Below are 18,247 nucleotides of genomic sequence, written 5' to 3'. Positions count from 1 at the left end.
GTTTCGATTTGCAAGAATTGCAAGCAATCAATGTACCTAAAACTATACCTAATGAATAATGTTACAATATCTATAAATATTACTTCTTTTTCAGATTTCACGCTGAGGTGAAACACAGCACCCACCACATTGTTCCCAAACATCACCATCATTAAAACTGGTTTATCTAATACTATACACACACCTATAGTCCGTTTTTTTAGCATTAGAAAGAACTTCGCAGAAGTAAGCTTGTGGTTCCAAATCCGGCACTTTTAGCGGTTATAATTTGAAGTAAATTATATGTATTGACCATGCTACATTAGATAATTCAATAATTATTAACAATTAAAGAGCCTGACAAAAACTGCACGCTTGCTTCTGTGGAGTTCTTTCTAATGCCAAAAAAAACGAACTATAGATAATTATTGTTGACACTGTTGTTTGTTTATGAAAAATATAATTATGTAAATACAACTTCTGCATTTCATTTTACTTTTTTAAACGTTATACGTGCCGCCGTGAAGATTAACTTGTAGGTTTTTAGCGAAGATCGTAATAGAGTTTTGCCTTTAGAGGGAAATATAGCACGTGCATCGTCCATACAAAAAGCGAAAACGTTTTGCCACTTCTAAATATTTTCCATTCTCCATGATTTTTTAGTATGTTATTGAACAATGAAAAAGTAGGTATATATAGTGCGTCAAGCAAATCTTGTCAGTAGCAATGTAAAGCAAACTAAAGTAGGGCAACACTCAAAGAGTAGTATTGCGCTAAGAAAAGCAGCAATGTACAATGTACATCGTACCAAAACTTTTTTTTCCGCTGAGCGCGCCCTGTTACGTACGTCAATTCAAATTGTCACTCGTGGATTCTCTATTGAAAATGTTTGAAATTGTTATTAAATGGCATTTAAATGGTATGGACGGACAATTTAAAAGCGGTGTGTGGTGAATTTGAAGATCTCAAAATAAAATTAGAAGTGGAATATGCCGTTAAACAAGAATGTAATGAATAAAATCATTGCTTCAGCAGGTAGATGTCCTATTGGATTTTAATATTTTATTAGATTTATATCTTGGAACTGTAGGCATTGTAGGCACCTTATCTTTGATTAAGCACAATTTTATTTAATATATTGGTATTTAATGGCGACACAGCAGAAATATCTCTGGAAATAGAATCGATTCAGAATGTAAACAAAGATGATGGCTGTCAATCGCGATCCACATTCCACAGATAAAACAAAGATGACACGCGATTTTCGAATTATTCGAACACAGTGTTGCTAACCCGCGATTTTTCAAATTTGCCGCCGTTTGCTACTGACAAGATTTGCTTGACGCAGTATAGGTACCTATTTCTTTTTTCAAAAATGTGCAATACCTAAAAAAAATTAAGCGAAATCTATAAACGCAGAACATATTATGCTGAAGCCATGGACATCTAAATTAAAGTAATATGTTAGATTTAGTAAGTGGAAAACGATTACTACCGAAATATAAATTGTATAAAAAAAATATTAAAATTTAAACTGTTTATATTAAAAAAGAATTAACATTCCATTAGCTTAGAACTAATCTTACATTTTTAAGATTATTAGAACTAAGGGACATGGGGAGCAACCCCTATCAAAATTATTGAACATTATCATTAAGTGTTTTTACATGCTACTGGGTCTTTTTACATTTATCTCTATCAATGCCTTTTTAACAATAGCCTTAATATTATTAGGTTTCTTATTTATATTTTCAATTACATGACTTGGAAAACTTTTTAGAGCTTTAGGAACATAAGACGACCAGGTTCTATTACCATATTCATTATTATTTTTAGTAGTCATAAAATTAGGTTCATCGGGTAGACTGCGAAGGTTATTTGGTCTGTTATATCTCTTCAGCTCTTCCAGACAATGCTTATATTCTAAGATTACAGCCAGTTTAGCCTTATCATATACACTTAGCACCCTGCAATAACTAAACAAGTTTTCATAATTATATCTGAAATGTTGCTTTATTTTTAGCGGAACTATAGTTTTTAATATTCCAATCTGTAATTTATGTATTCGTTGTAAGTAAGTTTTATAGGTTCGCCCATAGCTGGATATGCCGTAGTTAATTATGGAGTCGGCCATAGCAATATACAATAAACGGAGTATGTTATAAGGCATTTTTTGTTTAATTATACAAAAATTGCTGAGAATAGCTCTTAGCCTATTACACACATAATCGATATGCGGACCCCAATCAAATGCGGTGTCAATTTTTAATCCTAAATAAGTATGGTTGTTGACAACTTCCAAAGTCTCGCAGTTATCACTGCAGCAGGACTGCGCTGTGTGCATGCATGCATGCTCATGGGCCACGATCCTGGGTGTGTCATAAATTTTAACATAAGGAGAATGAATATGCATTGCTTTAGTTTTACTATAGTTTATAGACAGGCCAACCTTCATAGAACGTATGAAGTACGTTTTGTCAGTAGCTATACTCGTACTTCCCTCTTAAACCAGATAATGCTAACCTTTTGGATTACAATAAATTCTGCTTTCATATATCTTTACTCTAAAGGTAGGTACACTAACTTTAAAAAATTCTTAAAAGCACTTTACCTTCTAGTAAGGAAATTGATTTGCTGACGTGGATGAGACCCGCCAACCAAGCGTCGTGGTATTGAGACCATAATTACTACCTAAAACAGAAGGCTCACATTCGTTTAAAAACATTTTGATATGTTCCCAAATCGACAATAGTCACCATCAGTACTGAGGATTGAATCTTTGCTAGTGGCGATGGCGACTCCCTTCGACACCAGTAGTATATTATAATACGATAAAATGTACGATGTCTGGCAATTAGTTACAGCTAGTGCAATAAATTCGATATACCTAGGTATATTCAAAGGATTGATGAATTTGGAAAATACTTTTAAATATTGTAATAAAACAACGAAATCGAAGCAACAGCTTTATTTACATGTTGTAAAACTAATTTAACACATATTACATAATCAGGTATCACAAGCATTAACACAAATGAAAAATAGTTAAGAAACCACAACGTAAATTAATGATGATGAGCCGGTACTACATGCTTGGCGTGACCTTCACGCTGGACCTGGGCATTGAATCTGGGAAGAAAAATGACAATTTATTACAAACAATATTTCTTATACTTCAGGATCTAAGTATTATAATTACAGTGAAGTGATCTTAAATTGGCAAAGAATGTGGAAGGTCGTGAGTTCAAGCCTCCTCGGAGCTCAATAGCACTACTGATTCAGTTTAAAAAAATTGCATAAAGACGAGCAATGGTTATGTGCCTCCTCTGTCCCGTTGCCAATTTAAGAGTTAATGAACTAAATATTTTGGAGGGCATATTTTGTGATAACGTTTTATTCACTAAAGTAAAAGTAGGTGAACACTTAGAGTAGAGACATCGGTAAAAATAAGATTGAAATTATTTTAGAATATAACAATCTTTCTTACCCAGTCTTGTGGTCAGCGGTGTAATGCACGATCCTGACAGTGCCGTCGGCCTCGTGCAGGCTGTAGTAGCCCTTCACGAGGTCGCCGTCGCGGGACTCGTGCTGGGACTTCTTGTCGCCGGTGTGCGGGTCCTCCACCTTGTACTCGAACTCGTATTTAGGGTGCGCGTAGTAGTCGTGGTGGCCTTCGGGCGCCTTGCCGGGCACGTCGTGCCGCTGGATGTTTTGTGAAGAGACGGCGTGGTGAGTTTGTTGTGACACAGTGTGAATGGGCTCGTGGTATGACACTAGATGCACGGGCTCGTGCTGGATATGACCAAGTTGCACATGGCCAAGCTGAATATGACCAATCTGCTCATGCCCATGTCCATGCTCATGACCTTGGCTCTGGTGTAGAACGATGCTCTGAGACGAGTACGCGTGTCCATGTTCATTGTGCCCGTGCCCTTCTTGAGGCCTAGCAAGAGCTACAGCCAGGGTAGCGGTAACCACGAATATCTAAGACAAAAGGATAAGATTGATAGTTTTTATTCATTATTTTTTTGTATTATCTTGAATGTTATGAAATAATTATGCTTACCTTAGAAAACATTTTAAAAATAAAATTAAGGATGTTGAACGTTCGAATACGAATTGGTAATTGATGTATGAGATCTAGTACTTGCGGCTTTTATATATTTCATTTAAGAGCATTAAGAACCAGTTTCTTCAAAATGCTTCAAGTGCAGTATTACGAGGTCGTTTGCCCTTTGAGTAATATATTACCCACGTCCTTACACTACATTTACCATTTGCAACTCTTTTTAAAGTACTGTAATTGTAAATATGACTTAAAATATTCGGCATGAAAATAAGATCCAACGATTTTCTACAGTGATTGATGGAAGGTTTGAATGCTGAAGTATATTGTTTTTTTTTTAAATTAGTTGTTAAGGCAATAATGAAAATCCGTTGTCAATTGTGTGGAGCAGAGTTATTTTTGAGAACCAAAGGCTTGTAAATTCATAGAAGAATTGCAACATATCATAAAATTGTATAAAAATAATAAAAAAGCTATAATTGTTTTAAAGCGCATTTCTGACTCAATAGATAAGCAACACAATTGTTGCTTTGTGGCAGTAAAAAACAAGATGGATTGAGACCAATAACAAAACAAATTTCGGGCCTATTCAGTACCTAGCTGAGATATTATTTCAAAGCTTAGAAACAGAATAATATTGTCTCCTCGTGTAACTTATTATAAGCATTAAAAGCCCCTGCCAAAAAAATATTGGCAATTCCTTTCTCTTCGGTGTCTAAAAGTCTAAAGCAGGCCACTGACGAGTCTTCCAAATGGATGCCGTTACAATGGATTCATCCAAATGGACGGCATCCTAATAGTAAACACTGTACGTTTTTGACATTCACGGACCGATTTTGGATTGCAGCTACGCTATTTTGGACTGTTGGAAGGCTCGTCAGTGGCCACCTTTATGTTTACATAGTACATAATTCATTATAACGTGACACATTAGAAACATGAAACATTGTAAAGAAGCCCGCTTTTTCCAACAGAATCTAATAATCCTTGGTAAACTAGGTATAGCGGATACTATGTTATATTGGGATGCAATGACTTTATGTGTTAGAAAATAAATATATCTAATTTCAATAATTTGAAATAATTACCAATTATGAAACACAATTTTATTATTCAAAGAAACTTTAAACAACCGTAAAGAAAAATCGTTTTAAGATCGGTTTAAATCGAAGGTGAGATCAGCATTAATGGTGACCATGATGATGATGACCATGATGTTGGCTGTATTTAACGTCTGCGTGGAATCTGCAATAAATATTAAAAATAATTAGTAAGTATATATTAAAATAATACAAAAAAAAACTGGAAATGACAATACTAAATAAAAAGTAGCTATCTAAAGTGACAGCAGATTGAACACATATTTTTGATTCAGATTGATATATATGTAATATATAAATGTAAACACTTAAAGAAATAGTACGATTTAACATATGTTTAACGCCCGTTTTTAGTGAAAACGCGTTTTCCCTAGTTAAAACTAGTGTTCCGTATCGCCTCTGTAAAAACTTAAAAAATCAAAAGCGCATTTTCTCTAGTTAAAACTAATTTTCCGTATCGCCTAGTGTAGGTAAGGTTTCAGTGAAAAATAATTATAATCGGGATGTTTTTCAAATATTTATTTCCAATTTTGTGAATGGCTTAGTGGAAACGCGGCCTAAGGGCAGGGGTGCGAAACTCCTCCCTTCGGACAAATTCGGCTCCGTTCGGCTCAGCATTGCTCCGAGCGATTAGGGTTGACACAACTTGACGTCCCTTTCGCTTGCACGACCACAGATAATGGCTTGAATTTTGACAACCTTGAATAGCCGATAGGGATAGTGCCATACGGCGCAATTCGGGAAATGAATTAGAGATGCACTAGATATGAAATAGTAAAGATATGTGACGTTCTACAGCAAAAGGTACCTTATGGCAGCTGGCGCTTACGCTATTATTAACGCCGCTCCAATATTCAGCCGGGGACCTTTTACTATGGAACGTCACATATCTCATATCTAGTGGATCTCTAATTCATTTCCCGAATCGCGCCGATATTAGAATATGATCGACCCTGAACCGCTGTAGTTAATACTTCTGTTTTGTAGGAAGTTTCCTTTCTGTACAGTAGTACTTATTTATTCTGTGCTAAGGGTTAATAGTTTGTCTCACCCGTGCTTGTCGGCGTGGTATTCCACATGTCTGACGTGGCCGTCGGGCTGGTGCAGGCTGTAGCGGCCCTTCACGACGTCGCCGTCGCGATGCTCCTGCTGCATCTTCTTGTCGTGAGTGTGCGGGTCTTCCACGTGGTACTCGAATTCGTACTTCGGGTGAGTCTAAGTAGGATTTAGAACAGAAAAATCCCATTCAATACGGAAACTAAAAAAGATTGTTATTCATTCTAGAGTAGCTATATTTATAAAATCAGGCTAGTTTTCCGATAGCTAATTAATCCTCAATATATTATAGGTAGGTTCATAATCAGACATCGTAAATTTTATAGCATTTTCGGTGCAGCGGGGTAGTGTTAACGGAATTGGTATAAACAATTTCAACCCTAATGATTAATTAGCGTTAATGACGCTAATATTAACCTTAATTTACCATTTCAGTTGGAATTATCTATACCATTTCAGTTAACACCACTCCGTGCTATAAAATTTACGATGTCTTTTCATAATACACACATTGTCAGGTCCTCAGCAAACCTGTCCTGTCTGATAGCGACCAATTCTTGCTATCAGAAAACAACATTAGACGCCCTAAGTTACTAATATGTATTTCTATCCTTCCTCTTCCTCGCGTTATCCCGGCATTTTTGCCACGGCTCATGAGAGCCAGGGGTCCGCTTGACAACTAATTCCAAGAATAGGCGTAGGCACTAGCACTAATATGTATTTCTATGTAATTAAAAAATGTCTAATATTGGTGCGGTCACTGTAACAGGTAATTAGTTAACTAATCATTATTACCTAACAATTTATGACAGTTGTGTTCTATGGAACAGTGATAGGATCGTATAAATAAATTCACTTGATTTTGAAATACACTTTCAATACTTTTCGTGAGTTTTTTGTTTTTTATTTTTGGTTGCTGGACTTGCATTTTTTTACATGTAATGCTTTTGATGGAATGCAAGTTTACACTTTTATATAAATTGTATAATATAATTATATCGTTTTTAAGGACTTTATTATTGCCAGAAATAACAAGTCTTTTTTATTCAATTTATATTTATAGTAGTGAATTCCTGCAACGTTTACACTATTATCTACAAAAAACTTACATGGTGTTCAGGTTCATGGTGTTCATGCCCGCTATCATGACGCGAGATATGTACATGCGAGCGGGCATGGCCATGGTGCTCATGGCCGTGATGACCATGCTCCGTATGGCCATGCGACTCCACCCAATGGTGCGGGCCATGGCCATGATGCACCGTCTTGATGTGTACTTCCGACCGAGCCACACCGTGGCCGTGTCCATGCTCTGCTTCCTGGGCCACCGCCACAGCTACGAGAACCGCGAAGCACAAGACCTAATAAGAAGCACAAGAATAGATGTCACAAAATGAGAACAATTACATTTAACACTAGACTTATGGCCCGATTCGAATTTTAAGATACGTCAAATATTACGACTAGATACGATATGGATTAGATATGTCATCAATTAACACTGACATATCGAATGCATATAGTATCTAGTCGTAGTATTCACGTATCTTAAAGTTCGAATTGGACCGTTATTTTCATACATCTATCGCTTCTTTTTGTGGTTAGGTTTTACCTTAGAAAACATTTCGGATTATCTTTGTTAAATCCTATCCAAAACGAATTCACGATGAATACTGAAGATTATCTGCAGAAATTCTTCTTTTAAGAACCGATGATCAAGGTAATATTGATTTCTCTGTAAATTTATAAGGCTGAAAAAATTAAAACAATTTTCCAATTATTTCGGATATTGTATGCGAATAATTATGTAATAAAACTCCGCCTACGGGCGCTATTTTTAGATTAAGTCTAATTTAGTTTTAATATTTAATATTAATTTTACCTATTTCTTTTGTTTGTTAATTATTGATATCCTATCCATGCCAAATTAAAATTATTTTAACTAATGAACACTGAGCGGACTGACAGGCGGACAGACCAACAAAAATGGCGAAATCAAGATCCCTTTGTTTCACACAACATTTTAAGTCATTATGTAATGTTTGTCATATTATTATTAGTCATAAAACTGAAACCGTTAACTTTTTGTAAGGTAATCCTATAGATAGGTTAGTTTAGGTTAAGTTTGTTTTATGGCAGTCCTGAAAAGTTATACGTTTCTGCACCAAACAAATGATGACTAGTTAACGAAAATGCTGGGAACTTTTTTGGAAACAATAGGGACCCAGCGAAATCATAAGGGTTTCTACTCCCTTACGCAACCCTTAAAAGTGAACAGTTATCTATGTTTTTTATTATATTTTCAGGTGCTTAAAAATAACTTCCTTCCGATTTCTTGGTTTCCGATTATAATAACCCCTACATAAAAATAAAACTGAGCTATTTCTAATCCTATAAATCATATTATAAAACAGGCTAGCAGTTCACCCCGCGTGTTATAAAAGTATCAATTATAAAGCTATCAATCCCTACTATATAATATTATATAAATGCAGAAGTAACTTTACCTGCCTTTTCATGTTTAAACCGCTGAACCGATTTAGATGAAATTTGGAACGGAGATGCAGCATGTCAACAATTTAGTATGGAAACTTTTTTATTCCATTTTATTTTAAGATTTATCGTACATACATAATGTGAATGAAATGTGTTACAATACATAATGTGATAGGAATATTCTGATACAAAATATATAAATAGTTACAAAGATAATTGAAATTATTAACAAATATAAATAAACATTATAATAGCTAACCGTTTATTTACCTAAAAGGAAATATACGATTAGCAATTATATTAAGTAATTACCTGTCTTACGCCCCTCTAATAAATTAAGGAGAAGTAAAGCAAAACATAAATTAGGAATATCTATCTCCACATATGTAGGTAAGTTTACAATCTGATCATTAATCAATTTAACAAAAGCAAGTAAAGTAATAATAAATAATGGAGACCCAACTTATTACTCATATTATTATGTAATCGATCCATATGCAGGTTACACCACTTAAACCAGAATTGCAAAAATTCATATCGTATGTCGGCTTCCGAAACTGAACAAACCAGTTTATAGTAAATTAATGCGATGTATAAAATCGAGAGCTTTTGTTGAGGCCGAGTTAATTTTGCAAGTGCTTTAGACTAGTTAGCATCATAATGATTACAAGGGTACGTACGCAAATTAATTTGTTGTATTAAACAGTTGTGTCTGAAGTTTTGGTTGAAGTGTTGGTAACATTATTTAATTTAACTTTTAAGCATAATTTGTTAGTTTCCAATTAAATTAAATGACTTACATATTTGTGTACGCCGGTCTGGTAACTCAATCTGATGGACATCCAAAACTAATAATAATGAATTCATAAAGGATTACTCACGCTAGACCGGGCCGGGGCCGGGCCAGAACTTCCGGCGCTTCGTTTTCTATGGAAAGCACCACGTGATCATCGATCAGCCATCATAGAAAATGATAATGTCAGACGCCTCGGCCCGGGCACGGCCCGGTGTAGCGTCAGTCATCTTTAACGAAAAAAATAATAATTTTGAACACTTGTGTAGGTATTGGCCGTTTTGGCCACCACGGCGGTGGCTCATTGTCAAGAGCACCATTCACACTCATATTCCACCGTCATCACACACGAAGCGCCAAAGAAGATCGAACACCACGTTCCATCGTATACCACCTACGAAATACCTTCCCACCACGAATCTATTTCGTCACTCTCATCTCTTACGTCACTCTCATCATCATCTGTTTCATCTAAACAAGTTCCTAATTACGTCCTTCCTACTCCCGAAGAAGTTGAAAAACTGCCACCTCCAGTAATCCGCACCCACATACCTTCCGAGCCAGCTCCCGTTCACCAAAACCAAGAACCTCCGGTTCCTGTCCAACATTACTTTACACCTGCCAACTTCCAAGCCAAACCTGTTCAGCCAGTGCTTCAACCCATTCCTGTACTTCAGCAAACAGTATCTGTGCATCACCAAGCTCCTGTAGAACAATCAGTTTCCCTGCACTATCAACCCTCCCCAGCCATCCAAACAGTATCCGTGCATCACCAAAGTCCTGTAGAACAATCGGTTTCTCTGCACTATCAACCTGCCCCAGCAATCCAAACAGTATCCGTGCACCATCAACCTACGATTCAATATGAGTCTGCTCAGTTACATTATGAATCTCCTGTGCATCATTTCTCTGCACCTCTGCATCGTGAGAATGCTTCAGTTCAAAATGGAGTGCACCAACCTCAACATGAAGAGCACCATGAAGATTATTACGTAAGCATTTAATTGTATTTAATGAATTTCAGGTGTCTCAGGTGTCGCAGGTGTCCATGGGCGGCGGAAAATGCTTTCCATCAGGCCAGGCGATTCATCTGCTCGTTTACTTCCTTTACCATTAAAAAAATTAATTTAATTTATGCCCGAAATGGGCAAGCTGGTGGACTTCTGTGATATTTATAAGACCCTTGTGCCAACATAGCTTTCACAATAAATATTATCTTATGTCCCGCAGAAAATTTAAAAAACAAACAAAGTTCCTTCTTGTCTGTGGGTTCGAGTCATTTATTTTATTGTAAAATCATGAATCATGATTAAATTGTGTTGGTTGGTGTGGAAGCTCCCAATTAAATATGTGCTTGTAAATGTTTTGAGACAGACGTTGCCTTTAAGCATTTCTATAATTTATTACTTACCATTTTAGTCGAACAACAAATGGAAAAATGTATTAAAAAGATAGATACCTACAGTTAAAAAAATATTTCAGGCGTACCCTAAATACGAGTTCGAGTACAAGGTGGAGGATCCGCACACTGGTGACCGCAAGTCCCAGCACGAGTCCCGCGACGGCGACCTCGTGAGGGGCTACTACAGCCTGCATGAGGCCGACGGCTCTGTTCGTACTGTCGAGTATTCGGCTGACAAGCACAACGGGTAATTTTCACTAAGAATTATGACTTGTTCAAAAATTTTTGACATGTCAGAAAATTTTTGAACAAGGGTTGTTAAGAAAATAAATTAATAATGCGATCCCAGTTCAAAAGCATTATTAATCGAATAGTTGCATTTTAACAACATACAATTCCTTCATTACACTATAATTGTAGACAAAAAAGTAACCTTTGTAATCTTACAAAATATTTAAAGTCTTCTAAAATTGTATTTTGATTGCTTTAAATCCATGCCACAAAATTATAAAAAACCTTGTAAAAATTATATTGAAAGTATTTACTTATAGTCGCACCAAACAAAATCTGCAGCGGATTTGATAACCCACGCAGTGTAAGTGTTATGTATACGTCATAATTTCATATAGAAGTTTGACGTTTAAAATGATACTTACACTGCGTGGGCTATCAAAATAGCTGCAGACTTTTAACGGTCTGACTATACTTACAATAAAATTTTAATAAGATGTCTAAATTTATAAATTTCTACAAGTACTTACTTACGTAGAAATTTATAAATGGAGACATCTTATATTCTTAAAAGGTTTTAAATGTGTAATACTGTCGGTGACTAATCAAGAGAAATCGACTACTTAATGACGAACTAGTTCAATATCAGCTTTACACGTCACGTCAATTTTAAACACGCACATCCGAAGGAGAGCAGCGGACGTGCGCAGGCGCACTACCCAATTTACGAGTAGTACATGTGCAGACATAGAAGTTTTTGTGGAAAAACGAGTTTTTGAGAAAACGAAACATTGATAAATCTGTTATCGATAAGTCATAGGCACATTAATATTTAAAATATATAACTTTTATTTGCTGTAGGTATAGAGTACTGAGAAATTTAGTAGTAGGTTACTGAGAAATTTCAATACCTGATGCAAATCAATTACAAAGCTGTACATAATTTCTTTATGACTTACATATATTTAGTATATAGGTACATAAAAATTAATACCGTAAACTGTTGTATACAGTGCCAAAAGAATAAAAAAGTACCAATGTATCAAAAGGGAAGCGCGTTCGCGGTAGCTATCTTCTTATAAAATGTAATAAATATCTAAGGATAACGTTAAGGTAACATCGATAACAGACATGTCGATAGTCCATTCTGTCAATCACTTTATTTTGCCACGCAAAACTTCTATGTCTGTACATGTGGCTCTAATAACTACGTAACGTACCGCGGCTTTTGAACTTCAAAACTTTTATCACGGTTTAATTTCACTCTCAGCAGTCTCAGCGCATCTCACTCACGCCATTTGTAAATATGAGCGAGATGCAATTGGAGTACTTAATGTTTTACACTTTCGAATGCCGTTCCTGATTTAGTGCGGTGTTACAAAAGGGTTTCCTTTCTAATTACGATATTCGTAAAACATAAAACTAAAAGACATAAGTAGTTAGTATGAAGGCAACTGACAACATGTAAGTACGAGTATTTACTAACTAACAAACTGATTAACCGGATGCGGAACCAGTGTTATAAGTTATAACCGTTTAAAAACATTACACGTATGTATCATAATAATATATAAGTGTGTAAATAAAATACAGACCTAGAATGTAAAAATATGTAAATCTTCTTTAATGAGACCAAAAATGTACTGAAAATAAAATAAATAGCAACGACTCACAATGCTCTAGTATTTTCTAAACACTATCGCCAATAAGTTAAAATGCTCTTAATTAACCAAGTACAGGTTTAGAATACATTTTCGATCGTCTTTCTACCCAATTATGCCCATAAAACTCGCTCCTACTTATCAAAATTTGTAGGAGAATGACGGCTATATTCGAACTTTAAGATACGTCAAATAATAGATATGGAAACGATATAGATTAGAAATGTCAGTGTTAAACAAGTGTCAAAAGTGACGTTTTTGTTTGAAGAAACGTCGCTTTTGACATTTGTTTGACACTGACATATCTAATCCATATCTTTTCTAGATCTATTAACTGACGTATCTTAAAGTTCGAATTGGGCCGTGAGCCTGTACCCTCAAGGAGTTCAGATCGTAAACAAGTTTTGGGCATAGATATATGGGTTAAATATTTCAGAAACCCTGTTTGATATAAATTATTATAAATTATGTTAGCCGAAATCGTCCAGCACCTGTAGTGGTTTTGGTGATTCCGTGGATTACCAATTATTTATTTAGTGTAAAAACGAATGTCAAACATATATTTTTTTCTAAAATTATTATTCACGATTGCAAAAACAAAACACTTTGTTTAAGTTTTAATTTGTGTCAACTAGGGGTACCTCGTTCACACTAATTAAAACAAAAACAATAATAAGTCATAATATTTTTTATTCATAAGGAAAAATAATATTTTTAAGCTTAGTTTTTAATTTTAGTTTGATTTTCTATTTAAAGGCTTTTTTATATTTAAAAAAGGGTACCTATTTGACTGTATTTAAAATAAATGATTTCAGTAAGGAAAAATAACATTAGTTGTCATGATTTCAAAATAACTAACTGTATTTTTTATTTTTAGATTCAACGCGAACGTGAAGAATGACCATCACCAGAGCCATCACTAATGCCCTACTGTACCTCCAATACTATTTATTGAATACCTCTTTGTTTATTATAGTCGTTCCTATCTTAAGTTTTGATTAAAGAAATATGTTTTACTTTATTTGTTTAATTTATTATTATTCCTAGCTGTATTCATATTTAGTAATTTCGATATCAATCATAATTGGTGTCATATCAATATCACTTCTATTAATTGTATAAAATTATAATAACATCAAAACATAAATAATGTTACAACATTTCCAATAATGAATTAAATTTTCTTTCCGCTGCTTAACCAATTGCCTATAAAGTACCATTAAGTTAGGTAATTAACCTACTATTTCTATGTCTACATATGTTAACTAAGGTGGTGGTACTAGTGCGCCACATGCTAATGCCCAATAGATGACTCCCTGCCGTCACCTATATTGACAATGACTTAAGTTTCAAGATGACCTGTACTGGGACCGCGTCGAGCGTACCAGTACCAATACCTCTACCTTACTCCGTGTTACGCCATTATAATATAGGTATCTATTCACAAATGTACAAATAGGTAGTAACAAAACATTGAGCTACACTTAAAATATCAGTTTAAAATTCAAAGTTGGAATTCTGTAAACATATAAATAGCGGTGAAAGCTGACAAGCGCAATACCTACATCGCATAAAAAGTGTGTACAAAAATTAACTAGGTCTAGAAAATGTGGTAGGCTGGTTCGTACATAGTTTCATGAGTGAAGGCGTGTAGCTAATTTTAGTACTTAGTATACCTAGTATTAGGCTTAATATTTATCAGTGGGTATTTTTTTAGTTTTTAGTAAATGATAAAGACATTATGTTAAGCTTTAAGGGTTAGTTTTACTAAATCGTCTAAATTTTTAATTAATCATATTTAATTTATTAAAATCTGATTTAAGTCAAAAGCTTCCTTATTTCTTCCTCCTTTAAGATTAAAATACGATTTTCCTGTGGACATCATGAAATGAATGTACTTACTTTATTTTTAGAGGCGTGTAAAATACCTTCTAAGTACTTCCTAAAATTTGTATGATAAAAATCCTGGAAAAAATTATCCCCGAATCGTTAACTTGAATGTACACAGAAAAGACTCCGGTTTACTAAAATGAATTTGACTCGTTTGTTTATTAAAATTAAAGGTATCTTTGTAGTACCTAAATTTACCAAAAATATAAAAAAAAAACAACATTATATAGGTACGGGGTATTTATTAAGTATATATTTTTACCTGTTGGCGGGGAAATCATGATCTTACATAATTATTCAAAAAATACGCTTCATCACTAATCAGTTAAAGCCTCTCTGTATATTATTAGAAAGCAGAATATCCTACATTTTCGATTTTTATAGTAATTATAAATTTTGTTAAATCTAACGGCTTTTACAAAAATAAAACATGAAGAGATACGAATGGAAAATAATTTCAGCTTAAGATATTGCTATTAATCAAAGATATTCAGGAAGAGATCTACATATTGTTAACTAGTTTTACTGTAAATATTACATTATTTAGGTACCTAAATAGCCATTAGTTATTTTTCACTGCATTATTATATGCTATTCTTCATAGAATTTTAATAAATGTCGCTGCTGTGTAATTGAATTTATTCAAATTTCTCTAGCTAGAGCGAGTTTCTATATGAATTATTACAGATAAAACAAATCATAACTATTAAGGCACTGAAAATCAAAATTGCTATATTTATAATCTTCAGCTTAAGTGACTGTGTAGTGTGTAACGAACATGCAGGCTAATTATAGATAGTCAGTAATGCAACTTATAAAATAATGATAAATTTTATACGAAGTTTGTATACCTGTGTAATGTTACTTAAAGGCTACAATTAAGAAAGTTAACATACAATTCAATAAGGGCATTTTGATAGTGACATTTGCAAATAATTCGTAGTGCACTAGTTTAACGGCCTGACAGCCTTCACATTGGTTATATAAATTACGTCATACAATGGCAACGCCAGGCGCGTTACGGACATGATGCGGAGTAACAAATTCAATCAATTCGCTCTTGTAACATCTGCGGTATATATTGAGCTTATGACTATGCTAATTCATCAGTTCCACCGCGGAAGTGAAAGAAGAAGGATCGAAATGTTCGCTAAAGTGCGTGTTCATCGTTGTGTAACATCTAGTCCGGTCACATAAATACTCGTGCATATAGAATGTGTGTTAATGCAGTGACTCTTGTTTCAGGCTTTGATCCTCGCTCTTGCCGTTGGGGCATCCTACTGTCAGGAGCATCATTATGCTCTCAAAACGTTAGTGCGCCATGAACAACCTCAGGAATATGTCCACCACCAGGCTCCAGAGCTTTCGACGCACAAGGCACCAGCCCCCATCTACGAAGTGCAATATCAAACTGTTCCAGAGAGTCAGGAACAGGGCGTGTCATCGCAAGCCATTCATCACCAACCTTCTGCTGATCATGAAATCCAGTTGACAAGCGCAAAGGAAGCTGAACCAGCGTACGTTTACGTACAGCAGGAAAAAAAGCCAGTCCATTTCCACCATGGAATTTCCCTGCAATCACTATACAAGCACGCAGCTGCTGCTCAAAAAGTTCCTGCCACACATAAATACCAAGCTCACCATGAGCCGTCACACTACGAGTCGCACTACAACCACGAAGCTCTCAGCCATCACCACGCTGCTCAGCAACATCCCTCTGAGCATCACGCTCCATCCCACCACGCTGCCCATTCCGAGGAATCCCATGAAGAGCCTATCGACTATTACGTAAGTTTACAAACATCAGTATGTTAAGTGCTTCGTCACTAAGCATCCGGTTCGAAATCAGCTTTCTATCTCAAGTGTTGTGCTCGCGCATTTTAATCAAGATTACCTAGTCTTACGCATTCAGATAGGACGATTAAGGACGTACCCAAACGTTTTGTGATTCTAGGCTCACCCTAAGTACCAGTATGAGTACAAAGTAGAGGACCCGCATACCGGAGACAGCAAGTTCCAGCATGAAGTACGTGACGGAGATGTCGTGAAGGGCGTCTACAGCTTCCAGGAGGCCGATGGCTCCATCAGGACTGTCGAGTACACGTCCGACAAGCATAATGGGTAACGTTACTTCATATTTTGGTTTGCATACAATAGCCATAAAGCACTGAAAAACGTAAAAAAGTAGCAAAGAAGATATACTTATTCAAATGCTAATAGTTCAGTATCTAATAACAGTGTAGCTTATGTTTATACAAGAGTCTAAGTAAAATGACATTTTAAATGTTCAATTGGGTCCCATTGGAGGTTAGCAATATGTCGGGGTTAATTCTAAATTTGGTCATAAGCGAAACAAAACCTACCTTTTGGGAACTGTCTGTCAACGTCAATGATTGACATAGAAACTGAACAAGGAAGCTACCGGAAATGCTCCACATAAATGTTAATAAATCGGTCAGAAGAATAACCATATTCCGTCTTTACAGATTCAACGCGGTGGTAAAGCACACGGCGCCGAGTCATCACGCGCACACCAAGCATCACCACGAGAACTAATTTTAAGCTGTTTAATTGTTGTTGTTACATGTGTAATTATTAATTAATTTATTAATCTTTCTTTACTTTTCCACTAAGTTTTTTCCTATTAATAAATGTAAGAGAATACATTCAGCTTGAATATTTATAATTTTATTTCGTGCTACCAAACCTTTACCAAATTTGTATCAATCGTTAAGGATGACTCACGTTAGACCGGGCCGTGCCCGGGCCGACGCGTCCGACGTGTCAATTTCTATGACGACTGATCGGTGATCACGTGGTGCTTTCCATAGAAAACGAAGCTCGGAGATCCGGAAACTCCGGCCCGGCCACGGCCCGGCAACGTTTTACTCACCGATGCCCTTTTAAAATGGCCTCAGAGCCTTTTCTAAGGAAACTGATTGTGGTAACAAATTTGTATTCCGCTATAAAAAACAAGAAAAAAAAAACAATATGTTTAATAAAATTGTACAACACTTAGCAATCTCTAAAGTAATATTGTAGTTTGGCCAGAATGAAGCTGTCAGCGGTTGGATGTAAGATTTGATTAAATAATTATGTAATTATTATTTAATGCTGACACAATAATTGTTACAGAGTGCGTGCTGTATTGAATCTTTTTTTATGGCGTGAATATGAAACCATTCATCACAACAAAAGAAATAAGCTTTTATAGCTGATTGTACTTTTCTGTAAGCTATCAACTATTTTTTTGCCGTATGAAGATACAACGTAAAACATTAAAAAAGAAAAGAACATACTCCCATTTTAAAGGCCAGCAACATACTTGCATTCCCTGGTGTTGCAGGTGTCCATGGACGACGGTAATTGCCTACCATTGCCTATATCATAAAAAAAATACAAATTCAAACTTATTTTCTGATGACTATTAACGCTGGTTTGCGCGTTGGCTAAATTTGTGAAAAGATTGACGGTAATAATTATGCGAACTGTTAGGTAGATACATTAAGTTACATTTTATTATACCACGATTTGTCAGAAACTTCAAAAAAATCTGGTAGTTCATCGCGGTTT

The 18,247-nt window shown here is 35.4% G+C and overlaps 3 protein-coding genes and 1 long non-coding RNA gene across 4 annotated transcripts; 2 read left to right on the top strand and 2 right to left on the bottom strand.

The window, feature by feature from the left end:
• Positions 1-2,931: 2,931 nt before the first annotated feature.
• LOC134666207 (histidine-rich glycoprotein-like) lies at positions 2,932-7,510 on the bottom strand. Its single transcript, XM_063523359.1, has 7 exons — positions 7,434-7,510; positions 7,311-7,341; positions 6,197-6,360; positions 5,256-5,290; positions 4,046-4,125; positions 3,467-3,963; positions 2,932-3,108 (listed from the first exon to the last, which is right to left on the bottom strand). Exons 1-7 carry the CDS (start codon positions 7,508-7,510, stop codon positions 3,045-3,047), a joined length of 948 nt encoding a protein of 315 aa, XP_063379429.1. The 3' UTR covers positions 2,932-3,044.
• Positions 7,511-7,521: 11 nt separating this feature from the next.
• LOC134665956 (uncharacterized) lies at positions 7,522-7,900 on the bottom strand. Its single transcript, XR_010098435.1, has 2 exons — positions 7,814-7,900; positions 7,522-7,562 (listed from the first exon to the last, which is right to left on the bottom strand). It is a non-coding gene; the product is annotated as an uncharacterized LOC134665956 (long non-coding RNA).
• Positions 7,901-9,927: 2,027 nt separating this feature from the next.
• LOC134666206 (uncharacterized) lies at positions 9,928-13,758 on the top strand (the record flags this gene model as incomplete). The annotated part of the gene is made up of 3 exons (XM_063523357.1): positions 9,928-10,482; positions 10,973-11,139; positions 13,662-13,758. Coding segments are annotated over 3 exons (768 nt in total), but the record flags the coding sequence as incomplete, so codon positions are not given.
• A 1,869-nt stretch (positions 13,759-15,627) lies between these two features.
• On the top strand, positions 15,628-17,243 carry LOC134665928 (histidine-rich protein PFHRP-II-like). Its single transcript, XM_063522984.1, has 4 exons — positions 15,628-15,829; positions 15,920-16,462; positions 16,629-16,795; positions 17,161-17,243. Exons 1-4 carry the CDS (start codon positions 15,701-15,703, stop codon positions 17,228-17,230), a joined length of 909 nt encoding a protein of 302 aa, XP_063379054.1. The 5' UTR covers positions 15,628-15,700; the 3' UTR covers positions 17,231-17,243.
• The last annotated feature ends 1,004 nt before the right edge of the window (positions 17,244-18,247 follow it).

This window comes from Cydia fagiglandana, chromosome 7, assembly GCF_963556715.1.
Source record: "Cydia fagiglandana chromosome 7, ilCydFagi1.1, whole genome shotgun sequence".
Lineage (NCBI taxonomy): Eukaryota > Metazoa > Arthropoda > Insecta > Lepidoptera > Tortricidae > Cydia > Cydia fagiglandana.
The sequence above is the reverse complement of the archived record's forward strand: the minus strand, read 5'-3'. Positions and strand labels throughout refer to the sequence as shown.

Excerpts from the sequence above, each read along its gene's own strand:
- LOC134666207 (XM_063523359.1), bottom strand. The coding sequence starts at position 7,510 with ATGGACACGGCCACGGTGTGGCTCGGTCGGAAGTACACATCAAGACGG. Across the intron at positions 7,342-7,433 it reads GCCATGGCCCGCACCATTGG|CGGGCATGAACACCATGAAC; the intron begins GTGGAGTCGCAT and ends GCGTCATGATAG. Across the intron at positions 3,964-4,045 it reads TTTTTAAAATGTTTTCTAAG|ATATTCGTGGTTACCGCTAC; the intron begins GTAAGCATAATT and ends CTTTTGTCTTAG.
- LOC134665928 (XM_063522984.1), top strand. The coding sequence starts at position 15,701 with ATGATGCGGAGTAACAAATTCAATCAATTCGCTCTTGTAACATCTGCG. Across the intron at positions 15,830-15,919 it reads GGATCGAAATGTTCGCTAAA|GCTTTGATCCTCGCTCTTGC; the intron begins GTGCGTGTTCAT and ends CTCTTGTTTCAG. Across the intron at positions 16,463-16,628 it reads AAGAGCCTATCGACTATTAC|GCTCACCCTAAGTACCAGTA; the intron begins GTAAGTTTACAA and ends TTGTGATTCTAG.